The sequence below is a fragment of the Amblyomma mixtum genome, chromosome 5 (assembly GCF_055824585.1).
Source record: "Amblyomma mixtum isolate Tamu chromosome 5, ASM5582458v1, whole genome shotgun sequence".
NCBI lineage: Eukaryota > Metazoa > Arthropoda > Arachnida > Ixodida > Ixodidae > Amblyomma > Amblyomma mixtum.
The window spans coordinates 16,392,818-16,416,124 of NC_143016.1; the positions used below are offsets into that span (position 1 = coordinate 16,392,818).

At 46.1% G+C, this 23,307-nt stretch overlaps 1 protein-coding gene across 6 annotated transcripts in view; it reads left to right on the plus strand.

Moving 5' to 3' along the window:
- Positions 1-23,307, plus strand: part of InR (Insulin-like receptor) — a 194,571-nt gene that overhangs the window by 141,981 nt on the left and 29,283 nt on the right. For all 6 annotated transcript variants that reach the window (XM_089543464.1, XM_089543462.1, XM_089543466.1 and 3 more), the window contains 7 exons: positions 2,013-2,160; positions 2,760-2,983; positions 4,563-4,701; positions 8,507-8,560; positions 10,309-10,472; positions 15,130-15,309; positions 18,454-18,670. In XM_089543464.1, the coding sequence (XP_089399590.1) occupies positions 2,013-2,160; positions 2,760-2,983; positions 4,563-4,701; positions 8,507-8,560; positions 10,309-10,472; positions 15,130-15,309; positions 18,454-18,670 (1,126 nt within the window). The remainder of the gene's footprint in view (positions 1-2,012; positions 2,161-2,759; positions 2,984-4,562; positions 4,702-8,506; positions 8,561-10,308; positions 10,473-15,129; positions 15,310-18,453; positions 18,671-23,307) is intronic.

The following is a 23,307-nucleotide window of genomic DNA, read 5'->3' on the forward strand; positions in this document are numbered from 1 at the left end:
CCTCTAATTGCAACAAGGCACGTAATGGCAGTAGTTAAAAAGTTATTAGAAATTTGTCAACCATCTTGCTAGCTAACATGGTTCGCCTGTTTTCTGATGTCTGCCAATTCTGGTACAGTCGAACCCACATATATCGAACTCTAAAAAAAAGAAACGCCTTTTTAAGTTCAATATAACCTGTAATTCAATATAAAAGTAGCAGTAAATTTACCGACATACGAACGCATTGAAGTTGGGAAAAAAAGTTCTTCTTTGATAGCCGTACTGCACGTAGATTACTGAGCAAAATAGTCATGAATATTTTATTTCCTCAGCTTCTTTGCTTCAGAAAGAACTCACTTTTCAAAAAGGTTTTCTTCGATGGACTCCGAACAGCTGAGACATCAGCCTTCTATGACGCGCAGTCACAACAAACCATGCTATGTGTATGGAGCATGTTGAAGCACAGAGGCACAGGTTCTCGCAAGTCCTCGTCACAATTCACATGAGTGGTGTCCCAGTTATGCGTGACATCAGCAATGATGTCTGTCTTCGTCTGCAAGTTCTCTCGCAATCTCATTGTCGTTGTCCACGGAGACTAAGGAAGTTCAGACAGCTGGTTCCACAAATCACCAAGACCCACAGCAGCTTTGTCAAGCTCGCCCGGGTCTTCTCTGGGAAAGTGGAAACCAGAATGTCAGAAGCAGATTTGTATAGTTTCATTTGACATCATTCCACGACTCACTTAGAATAGACAGGGCACCCTAAGAGGCCGATTTTTAGGCCTCTTCCAGTGTTCAGGTTCTGCAGGAGCCGTTCAGTCAGACATTTCCTAAAACCAACCTGCACCGCTTGGATTATCTCCTGGTCCAAGGGTTGAAGCACCGGCATTGCGTTCGGCGGCAGGAAGCGAAGCGGTGGGCACAGATGTAGTTATCTTGGCCTATCAGGTCATCGTTCCAAGCCTTCGGCCACTTGGCTAAAAGTTCACGGTTCATCCCCGCTCTTCGACTGGACCTGTGAGTCACCAGAACAGAAAGCGCATTCTGCAAGCATTGCAGAGACTTGCTTTTTCCGATCACGAGTGTTCAAAGCTTCGTCGATCCTTCCATGTTGGAGGCGAGCAACTTTGGATTTCCCACCTCATTTAACTCGCTTGATAATTTCCAGTTTCATGGAAAAGGGAAGGTTCTGCTGTTTCGCGGCTGCCATTGCATGCACACACAGACAGCGAAAACCATGCGAAATTTACGATGGCAGCACAACGCACCCAACGTGCGGACAGCATGACAACATCGTCACAGCTGACGCAGCGCGCTGGAAACGCATATTCTAGTTGGCTGTATAATTTTCCTGCCGCCTGCGTCATGGAAAATATGCATTGTCATTGGTCTGCTCACGCTACATAGCACCAATAGCACCCTCAAGTTCGTGCAGGAAAGCTAACCTTCGGAGATGTGCTGAGGGAAAGTCAACTTCTTGGGTTAGATGGGATCTGTGGGGAAGCTAACCACCGGAGGTGTTTCGAGGGAAAGCCAGCTTCTTGAGTCACCTGGTGCTGCCCAGAGTTCGATCTATCGGATGGGATGAGTAATTTTTGTACAGCTTAACCGCATATTTGCTTATAGATTCACATTGTAGCTTACAATGCTCAGAGTTTATTTGATATAAAGGATAGCTCGACCTAACCGAGTTCAACATAACCGGGCTCGACTGTATTACAGTGCTGCAGAAGCCATGTTTATGCCCCAAAAAGCCTGTTTTTAAATATTCTGGCACACCTTTGGTGAGACAGGTTGTAAACATATTTTTATTTACTGGCTGCCATGTTGGGCAGTGCAGCTGTTCTGTGAGCAAATTCTATGTAAATTCTGTTCTATGTAGCATTTGTGCAAATTTTCTGTGCCCTTCAAATTAGAATAAATTCCCACTGTGTTACCTGGAATTTGCAATTGGGCCGCTTCTTGCGTAAAGCTGATGAAGGTGCGTGCATGAGTTGTTTACTGATACTGTGGTGTCTCCATCCTTGGCAGGGAACATAATGAAAGAACTGGAGTCCAATTTGAACACGATAGAAGAGATCCAAGAATATCTCAAGGTCACTCGGTCAAACCAGCTCATCTCCCTGAACTTTCTCAAGAACCTTCGCGTCATCCATGGCAGAGCACTTGATCGAAAATTGTAAGCTGCATTTTTTTCTTGCCTTGGTACCTAGGGGAGAAATGTGTTATGCGGCTAGACAAACAGCAGTGCAGGTTAGGTTGTGCAGTGCAATAACTGGCACCTATCGTTCATAACTGTGCCTAATGGCTGAGATGTTCGTGCACACACTCACACTCATTGATTTTCCTGAAATGCCTGTTGGAAAATGTTCCTTCAGATGCATAAGATGGCAGTCATGGCAGTCTCGCAGCGTGCACTCTTGAGCAGCCGCAGCAGCAGCAGCAATGAACTTGCACGCTTTACTGTTCATGCAAAGCAGTAGTATTATACAAAATGTAAGATTCAGGGCCTAGAAAATGCAAATACACCTTCTCTGGCAAGAACAGCAATCACATCACTTGTGTGCACCTGCAAACAGAAAATGACACAAATGTTTATTGCTTGAAGTTCTTTAATCTTTTTTTCTTTGCTAGTGTTACTGAGTTGTTTTGGCATGCTACGTTTTCACTGCGACTGCTGCCAGCTGCTCCTTGCAGAGGTTGGGGAGGGGTGGCAGGCTGGCGCCTCAGCTGAAAAGACGATAGTGTAATTGCCTGACTGTTTTGTTTCTCATGCAGCTTTGCACTCAGTGTGATGGACAACCAGAACCTGCAACTTCTGTGGGATTGGTCAAGCCGGCCGGGCAATCACACGCTGACCATCAACAATGGCACGGTGTTTTTCCACCTAAATCCCAAGCTCTGTATGAGCCACATCTTGGAGCTGAAGAACTACTCGAACATCAACAAGGAGTGGAGCGAGCAGGAGGTGTCATCGCACACCAACGGAGACCGGGCAGCATGTGAGAGCTTTCGCTGTGTCCTTGTCACATGGCAGATTGGGAAGGCCACTGGAAAGGCTTGTGTCACAATCGAGGCTTGTTAATCCAGATTTTACTGGTGCATCTCAGAGCCAGGCTTGCTGGCCGACTACTTTATGACTGGCATAAAGGAATGGATTAAGATCTTTGCATGCTTCCTTGAGACAGTGCAATACGGTTTCTCATCAAAAAATGCACAAACTGTATAAAATCGATTGCAGTGTCAAATTGCATTGGGGTAAAGTTAGGAAAATCTATGGGGGAAACTGACCTGCAAGCATGCAATTTTACGAACAGACTTGTACGTATTGTGGTTGGGCTGTGTCAGTCAAGGTGGTCTGTGCAAAAATTCAAGCCACCTGGTAAGGTGTACAGAAAATTTCGAGTGATAGTTTTCAAACCTCATTTTAACAAGGTATATCTGTGCAAAAATGCATTGATTATATCTGATATTTGCCCCAAATTTGGGCGCATAACTTTGTGCAAACAAATCTGTAGCAAAGCCTGGCCAGTGGTGCTCAAAAATGAATAACAAAAAGTTACAGAATCTGCTAATGTGAATCTGGAACTCATTAAAAGCAAGAAAAGTTGCCTTCATTCCATGATGACAAAACAAGGCACAGCTGTAATGTGTGAAAGAAACTGTGTAATGGCCGAGTGCAGACAGTACAGTTTATCAATAAACAGTGTAACTGTGTGTGGTGAGGCACTTCAGTAAACTTTCCATAAAATCATGCAACGCGGCCGCTGCTTACAGTGCAGATTACTTGCTAAGCCAAGCACTGAGGCACGATTGGAGGGACTTCAGTGAATGATGAATGTGGCCACCGCCATCATTTGCATGGTTTGACCTTAAACGTGAGCAACTGCGGTCCTTGTTCAGTTGCATCTACGCTATACAACCTACGCCACAGTTTGGTTGTCACTTGGGAGTCCACATGTATCTGTTCCTTTGAGCAGCAGAGTGCAGAAGTGGCGTTTTCATCACATGCCGGTCGGGCAGGGGTGCCAGTTTCATTTGCTGCCAACAGCTTGTGGCTTGCGACCAGCATGCCACAAGTGCAGGCAGTTGGAATGGTTTGCTTCAGTGGGTGATTCAAGCGATCAGAAGACATTTGTTTCTTTGATATCTTTTCCCACTTGTGGACTTATTGTCAGCCCCACGAACACAAAAATCTGCTCTGCTATAACTGAGACTAGGGCTTGCATCCGCCTGAGTGGGAGCCAAGATGGGATCGCCCACATGCTGTAGCATGCTTGGCCTCGTAGGGACGTTGCCACGGCTATCCTCAGTCGCTGCGTGCAGCTCGAAGTTCTGAATGTGTGCCGGTCTTCGTGCACAACAAATCACGTAGATGAGCCATCTCGCAGACAGAGCTTTAATGGAAGAAACTTGGCTGCGCAAAAACTTGCTTTCGCATTCCCACACGTAAGCAGTCTTATGCGTCTCTACCAAGTTTTTTTTTTGTTTTGCTTTCATCAAGAAGAGTTTGCTTGACATCATAAGTTGCACAAATGGTTTTTGCTTGTAAGTTACTTTACTACTGACTTTTCCCTGCAGGTGACGTCCACAAGATCGATGCTTCGGTCAGTACAGTGAGCAACAAGTTTGCTCTCATCAAATGGTCGTTGGACTTCGAGCATAACATCATCAACGACCGAAGGTCCCTTCTTGGCTATGTGATATACTACCGTGAGGCGTGAGTGCTTATTTTCCCATTTGTATATAAAAATGAATACCGGGTTTCAGGTTGTGAAGTGAATACAAATTTACAAAAAAAATTAGCTCTGATTGGCTTGTTTTCAAACACAAATACTGGTAGCCTAAATGGAGTCTATAATAAGAGGCTTTCACACAAACTAGGATGTATAAGGTAGATTTATTACACAGCAAATATGTGGAATGTTGCATAGATGTACTGAGAGAAAGAGAGGCTCAGTAGGACCTCGTTAATTCAGACTTCAGGGGACCTGGAAAAATTTCATCATGAGGGAACAAAAAGTTGTTGAACATGTTTTGTTACTGGACATGCTCTTTTGCTTGTCACCGTGCCTTCAGACAATGAAAAAAGTATTTGTTAGACATGCTTCTAACTACAGTCAAGTCCACTTATAACAATACTGGTTATAACAATATATCGGATATAACAATGGTCGGCCATGGCACCATCAGCTTTGCCTTGTGTTCTATGGTAAAATAAACTGCTTATAGCAATGCTGTCAAGGCACATTGTTGGTTATAACAATTAAATCTGGTAATTGAGTGTCAACCATTACAGAAAAAGAAAACAAATGCTACAACCACACCAGCAAAACCATGCTTACAACACAAAAGCGTGCATGTGTGGGGCCGACCAATAGACTAAGCTGGCGCAGCAACGCCACGAAAGCAAAAGAGGCAGGCGTCATCGCGTCAGGAGAGCTGCTGCATTGCTGCATTGGCTACGCACGCCATGCGTACCCCTAATCAGTCAGTGCAGCGCGCGTGCATGCAGCCAGCGCGGTTTTTCTCTTGTCAGCTGTCACCGCACCCTTGGTTCTGCATGCTTCTTGAATTTCCCATAAGAATAGCTTCCAAAAAGCCAGCTTGATTCCTGTGACGTGGAGGTGCGCAAAGCTCCCGGTGGCGCAGTGATGGCGGTGATTTGGTCATCGGTGAACGGTGAACATTGTTCCGGTTCCCTGAAGTTCGATTTAATGAGCTTTTACAGGCATTAGAACAATCAAACCCCTCTGGGTATTTACTGTCAATAAATGCTCTGAAGTTTGTCATCCTTTCTTTTTTTTTTGGCACAACCCTGTTATAACAATTATTGGTTATAACTAGGGGTGTGCGAATAGTGGTTTTTTGATTAGAAGCGAATTCGAAGCGAATAGCAATTTTCTTCGAATAATTTCGAAGCGAATAGTTCGAATAGTACTTCTGGCACTAAAAAGAGGCTGAGTGACAGTATGCATTTCCAAAACCATTTATTTTCCCAACACACGATGCCATTACACACTGCACTGAGACTTTATTTAAAACCACACTTCAAAATTTTAGCACCTAGAGTGAAGAACAATTTTTACTGGCAATTTATACTGGAAGAACAACTTTTACATTCCCAGACTTGCATTCCCTCGAGCAAGAATGGAAACGGCTGTACAAAACTCTAGCGCCGCAAGCGAAACGTCATTCGCACCGCTCGCGCGTCCTGGCAAAATTGTCGCCGGTAGTACTTCCGAGCAGCACTCAGCATCGCGCTTCCATCAAGAATGCTCTCAGCCTCCAACGTATCGGAGTGCCCGAGTTGCGGCGACGGAGTTCGGCACACCACCGAAGATGGCTCAATGCCCTGATTACGGCGGCGTTCCGTTCCCATCAACGCGCAAGCAGTTAGAATAGCAAGAAAAGACGCCAGTCGTAGATGCCGAGCGTTAATGGCAGTAATCCTCTACGGGTGCACAAGCTTAGCATTATCACACGCTAAAGGCGCCCTTCCCATTGACGTAAGTATACACTTCGGCGACATCGAGTCCCCGCCGCTGAATTTTTCGCGCCTCCGCCGGTAATATGATGGCTTGCTTGACAGCTGCCGAGAACGGTCGCTCATGTTCCGTACGCATGATTCGTCACCTGACTGGGTGAAGCGATAGCGCGGTAGGGCTGCGTGTTTATCTTCGCATCTGTCCTATCTGGTAATCTTTTCCACAACTCTAACGGAAAAAAAAAAAAATCGAGAGGCGGTGGAGCGGGCGCGGCTTCAGCGCTTATCTGATTTTCCAGCCAGCGTCCGCCGCGGCGGACGCGGTTGTTGCGTTGTGTGACGCGCGTCTTTTTTCGTTTTTCTTTCTTTCCTCTTATCTTTGAACTCTCTTCTATCTGCACGTGGCAGCGGTGGTGGTGGCAGCGGTGGTGGCTCGGCTAGAGCCAGTCGGCAGGCCCCTTTCCTTTTCATCCGTCGCTCAGTCGCAACAACAACAACAGTAAACTGAGGTTTCTTGTTTTGAAACTCTTCCTTCTTTGCGTCTGCCTCGACACGGTGGCAGCGATGCGGCTTATGGCAGCCGCGGAGGCTCGGAGACGGCCAGAACGCAGGATCTTCCGCAAGAGCGCGTCGCCCTCACCTTTATTTCGTTTGTAGCTGGGTTCGCACCCCGACCTGGTTGTGATTGTATTGACTGACCCCCGAGCGTTGAAAGCGCGATAAAAAAAAGCCATCTATGTGGCAATACTCGGAACTGAAACCACATAAAGCAAGCGGGCAAGCGCCCCAGAAACACTATTCGCGCGAGGCGAATACTTCGAAATTTCGAATACCGAGAATTCGGTTCGAAGCGAATATTGAATATCGTGCTATTCGATCGAATATTCGAAATTATCGAATATTCGCACACCCCTAGTTATAACAATGGTATTTCCATGGCACTTGAATATTGTTATAAGTGGGCTTGACTGTAGTAAATTCCTCATTTGCTGGCGGAGGATGTGTGTCTAAGGTTGCTACTAAAGGGGCGGAGTGCACCACATCACAGGTTAAACATGACATGAGGATGAGCGTTCCTTTCAGAGACCCGCAGCATAGCTCAGCGAACTGGAGCCTGTGAAGCGCTGGCCCAAATGCTGCATTCTCAGTTGTCCATAATGCATTTAGTCCTTGCATCTTGGTTTGGCGCATTGTAAGGGCCACGTTATGGTTGGGGGTGAATTTTATTGTGGTAGTTGATGTAGTCTATGCATTTGTGGTGAAGCAAGCAAATACGACTATAGAACATGAAAACTAAGCCACAACACAACGAATGGGGATTGGTGCAGCTTTTTTTTTTTCTGTCATCTATTTTTTTCAGTCACTAAATGCGTCATGGTGCTCGAATCAGTGGTATGCTAAATAGTGCTATTTGCAAACCATTCGCACTTTTTAACTTCCTAAGGTTTTTTTGTATGCAATGTTTGTCACGACGAGCGCCCTTTTCTATTCCCTTGTCTGCTGAAGAGTTTAACGAGGGCCTCGAATCTGGCAGTCTTGATGCCGTAGGTAGCATCAGAGGGCTCTCGCACAGCTTCCGCCCTCACCGTTCGACCACGTTCTTACGTGGCACTCGTGGTAATACACAGGATGTACTACATCCGCCGCTATGGACGAGGGTGACGCTGGTGAACACTCCCAAGGTTTGTTTGCACTGCACTTAAACACACCTGAAGGTAGAAGATTGGACAGCCTTCGCCGTAGCTCAGCACCGGTGGCATGTGGTTGTTTCTTCTTCTGCTTTTATTATTCTCCCATTGATGAATAGCTACAAATAAAGAAAAAACATCCCCTATGCTCTTTGGTTTTGGCAACTGTTGGTTTCATCATGCAAGGTTTATTTTTCCTTGTCTATAGGAGCTTTTTGCCCACATGTGACTTGGTGAAGAGTTGCTTCTCAGAACAGGTGGAAAGTTGGGGCACCGAGGACACACTGATCTGAGTGCGGTTTCTTTTGCTTGCGCCCTCCCCCTCTCCCTGTTTCTGGCATTCTTTGCAGCCAATTCCAAAACGTGACCATCTATGATGGCCGGGATGCTTGCAAGAGAGATGTGTAAGTATGCCCATATATGTCACATTTTGCTAGTCTAAGGCTGCATGCATCAAAATGAATCTAACAAGTGATGCAGCAAGGATATACGTTAACATAACAACTGTGGTCTTGCAGTGGTATTGCCTGTTGCTCACGGCAAGCCAGTTACGTTGGCACATTAGTAGGGGTGTGCGAATATCGAAATTTTTTAATACTAATTGGATATGATTATGAAGAAAAAATAGCTTCGAATGTCAAATCGAATATCTAATATCTGTTCAATGCAAAAAAAAAAAATATTTCAGAAGATGATAAGCAAGCAAATGTTGCCCGTATTTCTTTCAAGATAGTGTATTGTCTTTGCACCTGAAATAGACATAATTAGACTGCCTCAGCACTGTATGAAAAAACATGATGTGCACAGAAATGTATACTACTTGATTAGACACCATAACAGTATCCAGCCTGTAATGTGGTCGTGCGTAATGAAATCCATAACAGGATGAGGCTGGAAACAAAACGATAACATAATAGCTAGTAAAACCTCATTAGTTTGGTGTTAAAGAGACCGAAAGAAATGCCCGGGTTATCTGAAGGCCGATTTATAAAATGCCCTGCTGCCCCGGAAAAAAAAAAAAAAAAAAAACTGCCAAAAGTGCAAAGATGCGGTAAAGTCTCATGAGGTGGCTCCATCGTACGAACACCTGTAAGCTCATGACGAGCGGCCAATTTTGGCGTGCTGGAAGAAGAACGCGAATGTAAGTGAGGAGAGGACGTACAAAGGCGTCGGAACAATGAGACTGCTTATATAGAGGAAAAAGACCCAACTAGTGATGCGCCATTCGTTGCCAGATAGTGGCGCATAACTGGGGTTGGACTACTGGCGAATGTGTGGGTCGACAGCTGCAGTCACCGCGGGAGAGTGGCAAAGCTCAGAAGCGGGAATTAAGCACCTGGTACTACTGGGTTGAGCCACCATCGATTTATATAGAGGGAACAAGAGTACTGCCGCTCGCTCATTGATGGCATCAGAGTGGTGCGCGCCATGCACGCTAACGTTCGTCACCACTGCATGTGCGGAGGCAAGGTGGCCAGAGGAGGGGAGGTCTATCTGCGGTGGCCCTCCCCGCAGTTGTGTCACGCTTTGTTGGTGGGTGGTGCGGTGAAATGTGCTGCCCGCTACAGATTGTCCGCGTCGGCCGCACCACGCACAGCTTTGTCTTCCTGGTGTAAACCAAATACGAACCGAATATTAGATTTGTGTTTGAAGTTTAAAATATTCACACACCCATACATATTAGTGCTTGCTTGAAGTGCTGATGTCTTGTGTAATGGGAAGCACAGCACAGCAGCCATCCCTTTTCCTTGGAGTCGTTAACGTTTTAGCCCAATGGCAGAAGGTTCCATGCCTCTGACCTCTTGCCGACAGCAGTGTTCGATGTACCAGCCACTTATGTTGTCTTTCACTCAACACACACACAGGCGTTTCAGCATAGTGCTCTTTCTCTCTGATCAAAAATCTTGGGCTCGTTATTAAGTCCCTTCATAGCCTAGTCGTTCCAGGAGTGACTGAAGGAGACCGCAGTGCAAAGAAATGTAGCACACTAAGAGGTCTGTCACGTTAGTTCTCCTTGCATTGCTTCTTTTTGCATAAGAGTTTCCTTGGGCTCTTTTCACCATTCTATGACTTGTGTATTCTCACTTTGGAAGAGAAAGGCCTAGTCATGATTCATTTTAGGAGGATTTTGAAGAACTTTTCTTTCCTTCAGGTGGAAGATGGTCGATGTGAGCCAAGATGTTGATCAGCAGTTAATTGCACCCCTCAAGCCAGCCACACAGTATGCTGTCTATGTCAAGGCGTACACAATACCCTCCCCAGCCACAACACAAGGAGCACAGAGCAGCATCCTCTACTTCACGACTCATCCTGCATGTAAGTATAGCTTCTTTTGGCCCAACGCTGATGTAGTATTTACGCAAGTGCTGTGTCCATAATGTGGGATTGTCCATCAAGTGCACATATCTGAATGGCCATCATCAACTAGGCACATTCTATTGCTCCAGTAATTAGTAAATGCTGTCACTGCTGTCTTGGTTTGTGTTTACTGTGTAAAAGCTCCTAGCTCCCTTGTATCTGCTTTCGAGCATAAATACGGTAATCGGCTTTAAAGGGTCGGTCTACTGATTTTTATCGGCCATATTTTCTTTGCGGCAATCAATAGCTCTTTACCCAAATTACCGTTTAGCCAGGTGTAGTGCCAAGAAGTGCGGTAGAACATTTTAAAATAGAATTTTTTGATGTGGGAACACACCCGTATGAGATGGTAGACTCATATGGCAACCATGAAAATACAAACAACAGCAATTTATAGAGTGCTGTTTTCAAGTGCTGAGATGATTAAAAGAAATCGGAACTGAAAGGACATTGGTTATGTACGTCGGAATTATGTGAAGCTGTATTTTGCCATTAATAAAATACAGGAACTTGAGCACCATGACCATGAGAGGGTGCGGCAATAAATCCAATACAAGACGAGGCGGCATGGCGGTGCACATGGTATCTTGTTTGACAGGCAGTATGTCAAGCTTCCAGAATCTGGGCGAAGTTGGAAAGAGAATATTGTCAAGGATGAACGAACAAAACTTTGACCCATATGGGTCAACTCCGGGTAAACGCAGTCGCGACAGCCAAAGTGATGACGAGAGTAGCTACGATTTCGATGATTTCTGTTGCACAGTGACAAACATGGCGGCGCCCTTCGAAGCCAGACCCCTTGTTTCGGACTGAATTCTCGTTGTTGCTGCCTTTTTCAGTGCGTTCACCGGCCATAAATGGGGCACCAGTCTTTCGCTTCGTCTCACCTCGCCTATAAGAAAATGTATAAGTGATAAATTTGCTTTATTTTTTTTTTTTATTCAGAGTGACGATTCTGCCGCTTCTAGGCTTAAGAGGAGGGTTGGTTTGTTTACAGTAATGGTTCCCGTCCTGACAACCAGATGGCGTCACTGTAGGCTTAGTTTATTTTTGCGTCTCTGCTAGCATACGCTGAACTAAAAGTTGGAATGCGCCTACATTTATAAGCATGCATATGCTTATGGTACGTAGACAGCACAAATTTATGCTCTTTTCTCACTGCGTCTGTGTACGCCACGAGCGGTGACGTGGTGTGCAAAAGTGAGAAACAGCAGCGGCGCGGCGGTTCCGGCTCTCCCGGGCGTCAGCGGATGACAATAGCTCTTAGTTTTTGCGGCGAGTGAATCCGCTTTGCTCACCGGATTTTTGGACAAGTGTGAACGCGCCCTTTTAGCAGACATAGAGCCGGAAGTACCAATGCATGTGTAGTGGTGGCATCGGTGAGGCCCTTCTTTTTTCAAAAACATTTTTAAGAATATGATTAAGCGAAGTTAAACTATAAATATTCATGTGATTTATAGAAAAAGCGAGCAGTACGCCTTCTACAGTTTACTAGAACAAAACATACGTTTCTGTGACATTGGGGCATACTAACGATACGTAGTGTATTCACTTATGCTTCTACCAACTGCTGCAACAAAAAGAATGTTTGGGGTCACCACCATGTATTTACGTGACTTTTAACGCCAAATTAAATTATAAATTCCTGCCTAAACCAGGAGCAGTTCCCTCGTTATTGACGTTATAGAGTGCCAACTACCAGAATATGCCATTACAGTAAAAGCTCGTTAATTCGAACTTCACGGGACCGGGAAAAAAGTTCGAATTATCCGATGTTCGAATTATCGAATGGCTGCGACAAAACTGACAAGAACCATTTGCATGAGGGTATATATATATAGTATTTACTTGCATAACGAGCCCACTCACAGAATGAACCCACCCACCCCCGATTTCTGCCTAAGAATTAAAAAAAAAAAGCGTCAGTCAACGCTTCCCTCCATTTCACGCCGTCAGGGTCCACAGCACATTTCTTGGCGGCGCGCCAAGATGCTGCGCAGCGATAACATCAGGATGTGTTAGGAGGGAAGCAAACTTGGCAGAGTGCCAACGCTTGTCCGGTTGCGCAAGCCTCGTTTTCAGTATGTTCGCGTTTCAGTATGTTCGCCTTATCGTACCATGGGCGATTGGGGCGGACGCCATCTACTGCCACTCAATCATTGGAACGCACGATAGCAGCAAACGCCTTTTGCAGCGATGAGGCTAAAAGCCGGCCTCATGATTGCGGCTGACCGCGTGCTTCGGTTGGCGACTGATGGGTGGAAGCATGGACAACACTGGAAAATAATTGTAAAGCATATTATTACTTATTATGCAATCGAACAATGGCAATAGTGCGTGACAGCACTCGCGGACATTTTCGCAACACTAAGAAAAGTAAAAAATTATATCAAATGTTTCTACGCACGAAAAATTACCCCCACAAGATGGCTTCTGCACATCTTAACGCAAAGCTGCGGGGAAGCTGTCTTGCGAGAGCGCACTTTCTTGGGGGAAAGCTGTCTTCCCAAGCCTGCTTTGCACATACCTGTGTACATGCTGTTGGTGTGGTGGAACAGAGAACACAGAATATGCGAGGGAAAGTTTTTTTTTTTTTATATCTCAATCCGGCTCTGCTTGCCCTCATGTACCCTGGCCACTACGATCCAAACTGCCATAAATGTGGTGAAAGGGCCACCTACGACCACATTCTGTGGAATTGTGCAGATGATCCGCCTCCGGCGGAGTTGATACAGCTCCCTTCTCCCGAGCGGTGGGAGGCCGTGCTGGTCAGCTCGGACCCGAAGATCCAAGTGCGGGCAATCGAGCGGGCCAACGAGGTCGCCGCTAGCCATGGGCTAGCGGCCATCTAGTACGTGCCTCCGCAACCTGCTCTCGACGCAATAAATGTTTTACAATCCAATCCAATTATATCCGGGTAAAAAGTTGGAGGTGCGCAAATTATGCACGGGTGCAAATTTTGCAAGTAAAATGGCATATTTTTTTAGGGGCACTTCTATGAGACTTCTGGTACGAACAAATTTTCTGGTTCCTTTAAGGCAGTCTACTGTAGTTGCGCAATAATTATACAATTGTTACATAAATAATTGTGTGGTAGCTCAGTGGTTTTGGCATTCACGTGATGTTCCCAGCATTGCAACTTGAAATCCTGGTTGCAGCACTCACATTTCGATGGGGCCGAAATGTCACCATGTGCTGTGTGATGTTGGTGCATGTTGAAGACTCCGAGGGGATCCAAATTAATGCGGAGCACTTAACTATGATATCTCTCATAGCCCATATGCATCATCAGACATTAATCCTCACGTACAACAAGAGCATCATCATCAGCCTAACTGCACCCATTGCAGGACAAACGCCTCATCTGCATCTCTCCATTTCACCCATACAAGTAATTGCAAAAAGGTAAAAGTAATCCAGACAGTAACATGCAACATACCGTATTTACTCGCGTAATAGGCGCACTCGCATAATAGGCGCACCCCTAGTTAGGGCGCGAAAAATCAGATTTTTTTATTTCCGCGCATAACAGGCGCACCCCGAACTTGGCACTGTGATCAATACTGTATTTACACGATTGCAAGCCGACGCCTCGCCACCCCCCGCTTCCCAATCTTTATTTTAACAAAGTTTTTGCTGAACTGACTACTAGTCCCTACTAGTGCTGCTGCCGTCGCAGCTGCTGCGGACCCACAGCACGTACAACGACATCGCGTAGAACAGCCGCACACAGTTTTCAGGGGTGCTCACTTTAAACGTCGGTTTGGAAAGCTTCATCTCCAGCCGGAAACGTTCCCGACTTAGGCCCGCGAAAACTTCGACGCTTGGAGTCGCGTACGAAAATTTAGGGACGCCGCAGTCGCAACTGCTGCACTTCTCGGCCACGTCGTATTTTCCGACCTGCCGCACGCTTGCCGTGTTCGAGAGCAAACTCCCAGCCGTGTGGTGCTTGCCCGTCGAGCTAAAACATCAACGCTCCGCGGCAAAGCCATAAACCACGATAACTATCGCGCTACCGCAAATCCCGGCGCTTGACAGCAACAACAACAAAAAAAAAAAGAGCTGGAGATGCTGATGGCGATATAGATAGCGAAGGCTCGCGGCGGAGGAAAACGATGGTGATGATGAGCTTGGCCTTGGGTGCCCTCCATGGGCGGCGTCTGAAAGCTCCTGTGCGTGTGTGTGGCCTCCGCGATCAAGCGCCTGTTGCGCGCAGCCGGAGCCGATCGCGGAGGCCTCGGCGCGTGCATTCCGAAAGTTTCGGTGCGGCCCTTACACGGACCCTTTTTTTTTTTTAACATTTTCTTCGCGAAAACGGGGTGCGGCCCGTACACGAGTGCGTTTACGCGGTGTGTTCAATTTTGCGAGTCGAAAAATTTCCGGAAATTTTACCCCGCGTAATAGGCGCACCCCGAACTTTGAGCCGGATTTTCTGGAAAAAAAGTGCGCCTATTATGCGAGTAAATACGGTATCCAAGTAATTTCATGGCTATAATCTTTTTTGTCTATACACTGTGTTTAGGGGCCCTTGACACTGCGGTCAAAGGCCACGAAAGGCTTACTCATAATTCCCTTTAACGTGAAGTTGTGAAGTGACATCCTTTCTGCCGTGCAGCACCAAGCCAGCCACAGAACCTGAAGGCCCATCCTGGCAAAGAATTTAAGCTGTCCATCAGCTGGACACCCCCCAAGAAGCCCAATGGTGATGTCCGCTTCTATCGGGTGATCGGCATCGCTCAGCCCAGCGCTCCTCAGCACCCCTACCTGGCCGAGAGCCGGGACTACTGTGCCAACCGTGAGTGGCACACCTTCACTGCCTCCTTTTCCAACCATGGGTTGAGAATATACAGAGCAAGTCCAAACTGCACACTCTGGCACATTGTGATAGTGGCACAAAAAAGGCCTGCTGCTACCCATGCAAGTTTATGCACACCAGAGGTTTGGGGAAAGCAAAGCTGCACTTACGTCGTGTTTTGCAGGCTTCATTAGCCTCTGCTTGCAACTGTCAGCACACATCATGAGCTGGCAGCCTGTGTAAGCCTATGGGTGGTCGCAGGTGACACATGAAAAGGGGCCCAGGAGAGGACCAGTGCTCAAAGCAGGCAGCTGCGAGCTTGGGTCTCACTTCTCATCTTGAGACAATCTCCAGATGAGACAATGTTTGGCTTGGCGAGACCCAAGCTCGTGTAGTGCTATGACTGCTTTCCTTATTTCGCTTAACCTCCTCCTCCCTCCTGGACTTGGCGTATGACCAGCAGCTTTAGCAGAGAAAGCACTCTTTTCCACAGGGTCTCGGTGCAGGTCTCAAACCAATTTTTTTTTGTCCTCCTCTCACAAAGAGAGTTGGATTGAAGGAAAACCGAATCAAATGATGAATAAAAAGTGCAAAGGTATTTGAAGCAGTAGGAGCAGATCCCAGGCTTTTGTTTCAGTCAGATTTAGATACTAGTGGCCTAATCCACTGTTCCATCGTTTTTAGTTTGTTGGAGTATAAATCAAGTTTCTGCACGTTTGCATGTATATGAATGTCTCAAAGGCATAGAATACACTAGGAGTGCTGGTTACTATTCACAAATTCAGTTAACGTTCAGAAAAAAAAAAAGAAATATGAATGGTATGGGCAGGTACAATCAAATGAACTCGGAGTCTGTGTATAGTACATTAATGTATGTTTCTGAAAGATCAGCAAAAAAAGTGAACGTTGGGGATCGCATATGGTAGCTGTAATACTCTACATATCACTATGAAAATGGACATAAACACCAATAATAATAATAAGAAGAAGAATAATAAATATTTATTGTCATATTAGAAGGAATACATAAAGAAACAGGCCTATCAAAGGCAGTAAGAGGCTTGCATGACTAGGCTCGGCAAATCAACAAGCAAAAAGAGTGGCAATAAATTTCAGACAGGAATGCACGCTAAGAAAAAAACACAAAGATGAAAACACCGCATTTAGTTTGCAAGGATTACAGGTGCTGTACGTTTTGACACTGGAGACACATCACAGTGTTTTTAACATCTGTTTCAGGTTAGTTTTGGGCATTTCAGGAAATACGTAATCCGGAAAGTTATTGAAAATTGTGGGCACATGTACACATCTGCCTGCTTTACCTTTATCTAGCTGAGTAAAAGGGAACAGCTTAACGTTGACCTTTTCGACATGCTCTGGGAGCAACAAATATAGCCTTGAATGGCAAATTCCAGAAGTGTGCTATACTTTTTGACGTGCCTTTTATAGTAGGTCTATGCAGCAGTTCTACCTCTTGGAACAATGAGTTAAAAGTGTAGTTCTATACCATAGGATACTGTATTCAAGAGCATGCATGACTGCCTTTTTTTTGCAGATTGAGGAGCAAAAGATTCAACAGTGAACAATAACCATCCAGTGCTGTGCAGTCAGGCACAGGTGACTGTGCCACGAGAGATGTTGTCAAAGTACACACCTAGATATTTTTTAGAGTTGATGCATTCAACTGGACTACAATGACAGTCCTTCTCATAGTGACTGTGTAAAAAATGGGTAGTGTCAGTACATGTGTCTTCAATGGTTTTGAAAGCAGGCTAATTTTTTGTAGGTTCACTGAAAGGTCTTCGTACCAAACCAGTTAATTGCACTAAAGAACCGTATCATCCGCATACTGAAAGACCAAACTGTTCAGTACTGCTGACTCAAAATCATGTATAAAAAATTGAAAAGTAGCAGTGGCAAGATGGACCCTTGAGTGGGATGGAAAGAAACTCAAACAAGCGCTTACACGCTCCACTGTTTAAATTTCTTTTCGTCGTGCTTTTACCTGGGTCATACTAAAAGATATTAGATTCGTTCTGGAATGTATCACGAATGACTCGAGCGCCATTTTCCTATCACTGAAGTAAAAGCTCGATGAAAAGAAATTCAAACAGCAGAGCGTGCAGGCATTGCATTTTTTCACTCTTCTTTCCATCACGATAGTACTCCAGCTTTCAGACTTAGTCGGCCACTAACGGCTGTGCTGCTATCTGAGGGTGCAACTAGAGAATGGTCTTGCTAGTCATTTTTCAAAAGGTCATGAAATGTTCCTCTTAATCTGCTGAGTAATTACTGTTTCTGCAGTCATATGTCGTGGTTTATGGTGCAAACCATCGCAGTATCAAGAAACAAGGAGCAAGCAAACAGATTCTGATCAAAAGCATATGCAACTCATCACAGAACTCTTCAAGTAGAGAAATTGTGCCATGGCCCTTTTATGAATCTGAACTGTCGGTCAGGTAGAACAAAAAATTGAAAGAAAAAAAAATGGGAGTCTTGCACTCCAGTATAGATGTTTCTAAATTTTTTAGAGTACACATAAAAGTGATGTAGGTCTGTAGATTTCAGTATTCTGCCTTTTCCCACCTAAATAATAATAATGTAGTTTTCATAAAATGCACAGAAAACTTTTACGGGCCTTTCATTGTCTACAGCGACTTGTGTGACTAGGCTTGGCGACTATCGTAAACATATACAGATATCCAAAACCGCAACCCAAACATAAAACCTACAAAACTACCGTGTGAAACAAATGCAGTCATCATTAAGAGATCAAATTTCACTGTTGATGAACAAGTATAACTGCTTTGCCTTGTGAACATGACAGTGTGTTATTGGAGAAGGGTTCATTCCTGATGATGTTTTTGTTCCCAATGTAGCCCTTTGCTGTCAAAGTGACATGTCATAAAGTAAAGGGCACTCGCTGGAAGGGACACTAAATTTTCTTGCTGACACCCTGTAGTAGTGAGTGAGGAACTATTCTTCCAAAGCTGATTTGACTCATTATTTGGTTGCGTGACATTGCTGTAAGCATGTTGATTTCTTTCGCATCAGTTCCCAAGAATTGTGAGTCTGGCAAATTAGTGCCTGTTAGCATGGCTTGCTGAGCAGATGGGCAGTGAAACTTTATTTTTTTTTTTCTAGCGGCTTTGGGAATTCATGAAAAAAAAGATGGCAAAGACCCACTGGGCCCCACATCACCTGAGACTTCTGACAAGCCTGACGGAAAAGCAGCCGAGAAACCATCGAATGAAACCTGTCCCCCTTGTGCGGCCCCTCGTGACCTGGAGGCGGATGAAGAGGATAGTCAGGACAGCAGGAGCTTTGAGGATTCCATACACAACATTGTCTTCACGAAAAGGTAGGCACTTGTCTGTTAGCTTTGCAGGCATTTCTAGTGCATTCAACCTTTGCGTTAATGAAACTGAAAATGGGTGCATTTGCGCAGTATCAGTGCGCTTATGTGGCAATGACAGTAAAAATATTATTATTACTGTATTTACTCGAATATAGGCAGGCCTTGATTCTAAGCAGACACCCAAAAGTTGAAGGCCAAAGAAAAAAAATTCACAGGATACCTTATGAATGCGTGCAAGGACAGCATCCGTGTACGGGCTGCACCCTGTTTTCTCGAAGGAAGTATTAAAAAAAAAAAACATGTAAGGGCCGCACCCGAACTTTCCACGACCCAGGCGAGAACAGCCTTCTAAATGCACACGCTGTGGCCTCCACGATCAGCTCCGGCTGTGAGCAATGGTGTGCTTGATTTCGGAGGCCGTGCACACGCACAGGAGCTTCGAGGTGCTGCCCATGGATGGCACCCGAGGCCGCGGCTCATCATCATCATCGTCAACTTTTTCCTCCGCTGCGAGCTCTCGCTATCTATATCAACATAAGTAGCACCAGCTCCAGCTTTTTGTGGCTGTCAAAGGCACGGGAGTTGTGGTAGCATGTGAGTTAACCGTAGTTGTGGCTTTCGTGTGCTGCTGCCGAGTGTTGCAGTATTAGCGCTATGGGCAAGCACCTTAGTAGCTTCATGGCTGGGAATTTGCTCTCGACCACGGCTAGCGTGAAGCGGGCAGGAAATTCGACGTGGCTGAGAAGTGCATCCGACGATGGTGCAGCCAAACGGGTACATTGGGGAACACAAGCTGCAGAAAAGCGCGCTTTCCGAGGCAAGCTGTGGAAGTTTCCCGAACTGGGAGAAGAGCTGCTCTGCTATGTGATGGAAGTGCGAAACAACGGCTGCGCGTTGACAGTGGGCATGCTGCCTGACTTCCTGTGGGATAAGTGTGCACCAGAGCAAAGCACGAGCTTGGAGTCGGAGGGCTCCGCAAGTGACAACTGAACATAGAATAAATGCCGCTCATACCCTGATTGGTGTTTTTACGTAAAAAAAATATTTTTTTTTTGCACATCGCGTGTATGGGCTGCACCCCGAAAATTGGCCCTCGAATCTGGGAAAAATTGGTGTGGCCCTTACACGCGTTTATGCGGTATCTTGTCGTTGAGAGTAGATGTAAGCATAACATGCATTACAGGAAAGGCGCACCGTATTCTAGGACGGCTCATAGATACTAATAGCTGCACACGAGTCTTGGGGAGCGTCCCTTGTCAGCCACTTTTCATTCCTTAACTCTTCTTCACGAGCAACAGCGCGTCCTGCTTCCTTTGCCACTCTTTATGTTTGGCAACCATGCAACCAGCACTTGCCACATGCAAAAGAAGAGGCGGTAATGCCAGCACGTGCTCCACAGAACACTGGGACATACGCCACGGCTGCACGCCACCATCACAGCCTCCGCTGACGGTCACGTTGAAGAAAAACAAATTAGAGCTGCTTACTGGCCTTGCTGGTAGACGCTGCCATAGAACCTGTATTCTAGGGTTCGCTCACATTATGTAATGACAGTAACTCACGTAGCACTGTTGCCTAGCTTATGGAGTGCCACCAGTACTGTGCTTGCGCCTCTTGGGCTGCGGGGCAAAACTTAGGTGCACCAACAACGGGAGCTGAAAGCAAAGCATTTCACGCTTAAAAAATAAAAAATGCTTCCCTTGAATGTAAGCCGGCCTGAAAAAAAAATTGAGACCAACAGCTTCAAAACGTAAGCACCATTTATTTACCACAAACCTGCTCCTGCTCACCCACCGTCACTGGTCTCCTTATCGTCATTGCTGGTGTCCTTATTTTTGTCACTGGTCTCCTTATGGTCGTCGCTGGTCACATTATTGTCATAGCTGGGCTCCGTGTGACTGTCCTCTTCACACAGACTTCTGTTCCATCAAGTGCACTAGAGATGCAGCATTTTCTGCATGAGCGTACGACCAAGCCTTCTGGGATGTCATCCCGGGCTGCTGCAATTCCGCTTGCTGCTACTCGACATATACTTGATGCGGCCTGTAGCTTGCATGTTTTAGTGAGCTAGTCTACATGAAAATTTCGCAAACAGTCCTTAAAAGGCTTGTTGATGCATACGTCAAGTGGCTGTAGCTGGCCCATTGGGCTGCCAGGTATGACCACGATGTCTGTACTGGAAAGTGCAGCTTTCACTCCGTTGGTCAGGGTACCCATGGTAGGAATCAAGAACAAAAAGGGAGTTTATGGATAACAGGGCCCCAGGATCTCGTTGCCGCACCACTCTGATCCTATCTTGCACTGTTTTGCTTGTCATCTAAGCATTCTCATTGCGGCGGATAGTGACATTTTTTTGGGAACACTTGTGAACCAGAGGTGTCTTCCACCTGAAAATTATGTGCGCCGGCAGCTTGTGACTATCTGCCATGCAGCACAGCATTACAACCATGGGTTGCTTCTCATAGCCATTAGAGTGTACTTAAATCTGCCTAGTGCTTTTTTTCATTTCCGGTGCACCCCACTGGCCTGTCAAACCAAACGAAGGCTTGGTCAGCATTGACAATTTGCCCTAGGGCATAGCTGCCCTCCTCTCTCTTCTTGATAAGGAAGCACTGAAATGCACTCAGCTTTTTTTTGAAGTCACTCAGCAGCTTTTGGCAAATTGAAGTGCGATGGCAGAGGCTGAGGCCAAAGCGCCTCGTAAACTTCTGCTGCCAGCCCTGGATGGCTTTGAATTGGTTCTGTATGGTGCCTCACTCTCTCGTTAGTTCTCTAGCTTTTCCTTGCCACTGTTCTGTATTCACTGGAAGTGCTTGACCTCTGCGCTTCGATAAACAGTCTTTCTGTGGGCCCGCGAAGGCCTTCCTCATTGCAGCTTCAATGAAAAGCTGATCGTACTGTTTCTGCAACGGCGAACATCCTTTTCATCCATGCCGAAGTCCCGCCTGGCTTGCAGGTTTTGATGACTGCTCTGCAGCGAGCGCAACTACCGTATTTATTCGAATCTAGGCCGATAGTTTTTTCAAAGAAACGAGATGTAGAACTCTTACGTCGGCTTAGATTCGAGGATTTCGTTTCGAGGTTTCGTATTCGTAAAATACGAATAAATGTAGCACGCAGGTGGCGCCCCCAGAAAACGCCAACGAAAGACAGCACTGTAGCCGTTGCTATCCGTAGCCGATACTGATCAAAGCACACATGAGCACTGGCTGCCATTTTGGCCTTGTTCTGTTCTCGTGCGGTGGCGTGAGCACATTCGCAGCAGTGAAGTTTTCGTGCGTGGTTTTTATCACCAACACCATGGCACCAAACAGGCGGTGCCATTATATCCGCCTTCAAGCGGAAAGTTATACTCGCTGCAGAGCAGTCGTCAAATCTTCAAGCCGGGCGGGACTTCGGCGGCTGATCCCGGGCTGGCGTTGCATATGTCTCCTCGCCCAAACGCCAGCCCGGGATCAGCCTGAGCGAGTTCCTGACAATAAATGTCGTTTGCGTGCTGTACCTCTTGTTCGCAGTTGTTTTTTCGGCCGGCCTACAATCGAGGTAAGTTTTTTTTTTTTTTTTTTTTCTGTGGCCTTCAACTTTCGGGTCCCGGCTTAGAATCGTGGCCGGCCTAGATTCGAGTAAATACGGTATTCATTTTAAAATTCACTGTAATGACACCATCTGCCTGGTGCCATTATGTCAGCGGAAAACTTGTACAGCCGCTGCGTGTGCTCATGCCACCGTATGAAAAAAGAAAGAAACGTGGTCAAAATGGCAGCCAGTCTCATGTACCTCTGTCGGCTACAACTGCGTATAATAGTGACTACAGTGGGGTCTTCCGGAGAATATTTGTGGGGATGCCGCTTGCATGCCATTTTTTTTTTTTTTTTTGGTATACAGCTTAGCCAAGCGGCCGCAGATATAAGAACGCTTGCTTATTATCAGTGAGTGCGGAGCTACTATCAAAATATGCATTGGGGCAATGGCAATTCATTTCAGATACGCCAAACAACTGTGGCCATGCCACTAAGTTATAGTGTACGAGGAGGCGCAGTGTACTCGCCTCTGAGGTGGAAATACTCGGGGCTTTCAGCTTAGCACGAAGACCAAGGGGCGTCCCTCAGTCCCCGCGATTCCGCTCGAAGGGAACATGTCGACCCAAAAAAGTAAGAAAAAGGCTGCATTGAAACTTTAGGTAACTACTGGCCAAGCGCACCAGTGGTTAATCATTACCTGCGTGTGCGCTGGCTGGGCAAAGTGTCCCATGAGGAAGCCGAAGCATGGCTGGTGCGAGACATTGCCTGCGGGGAAAACAAAGCTACTTTGCATGACTGTGGATCAACCAGAAGGTGCTGGATCAACCAGAAGGTGCTGGATCAACTAACGGCTGTCATTTTTAAAAAATTATGGGCACACCTAAGTAAGTCTTATGATGTGCAAAATGCGAGAGTAAGTGTAACTGGCTCACTAAGTCAGTGGACACCTCAATTGCGCTGTGAGTAGGTGGTGGTGTCAACCTACAAATTGAGGCTGTTATGCAGCTTTCCATTTCTCAGAATCAACGGAAGGTGTAGGCTCCATGATTTTGAGGAAATTAAAGTCCCATTACTGGCCTCGTGAGGTCAGTGAGCACCTCATTCGTGCTTTTATAAGTA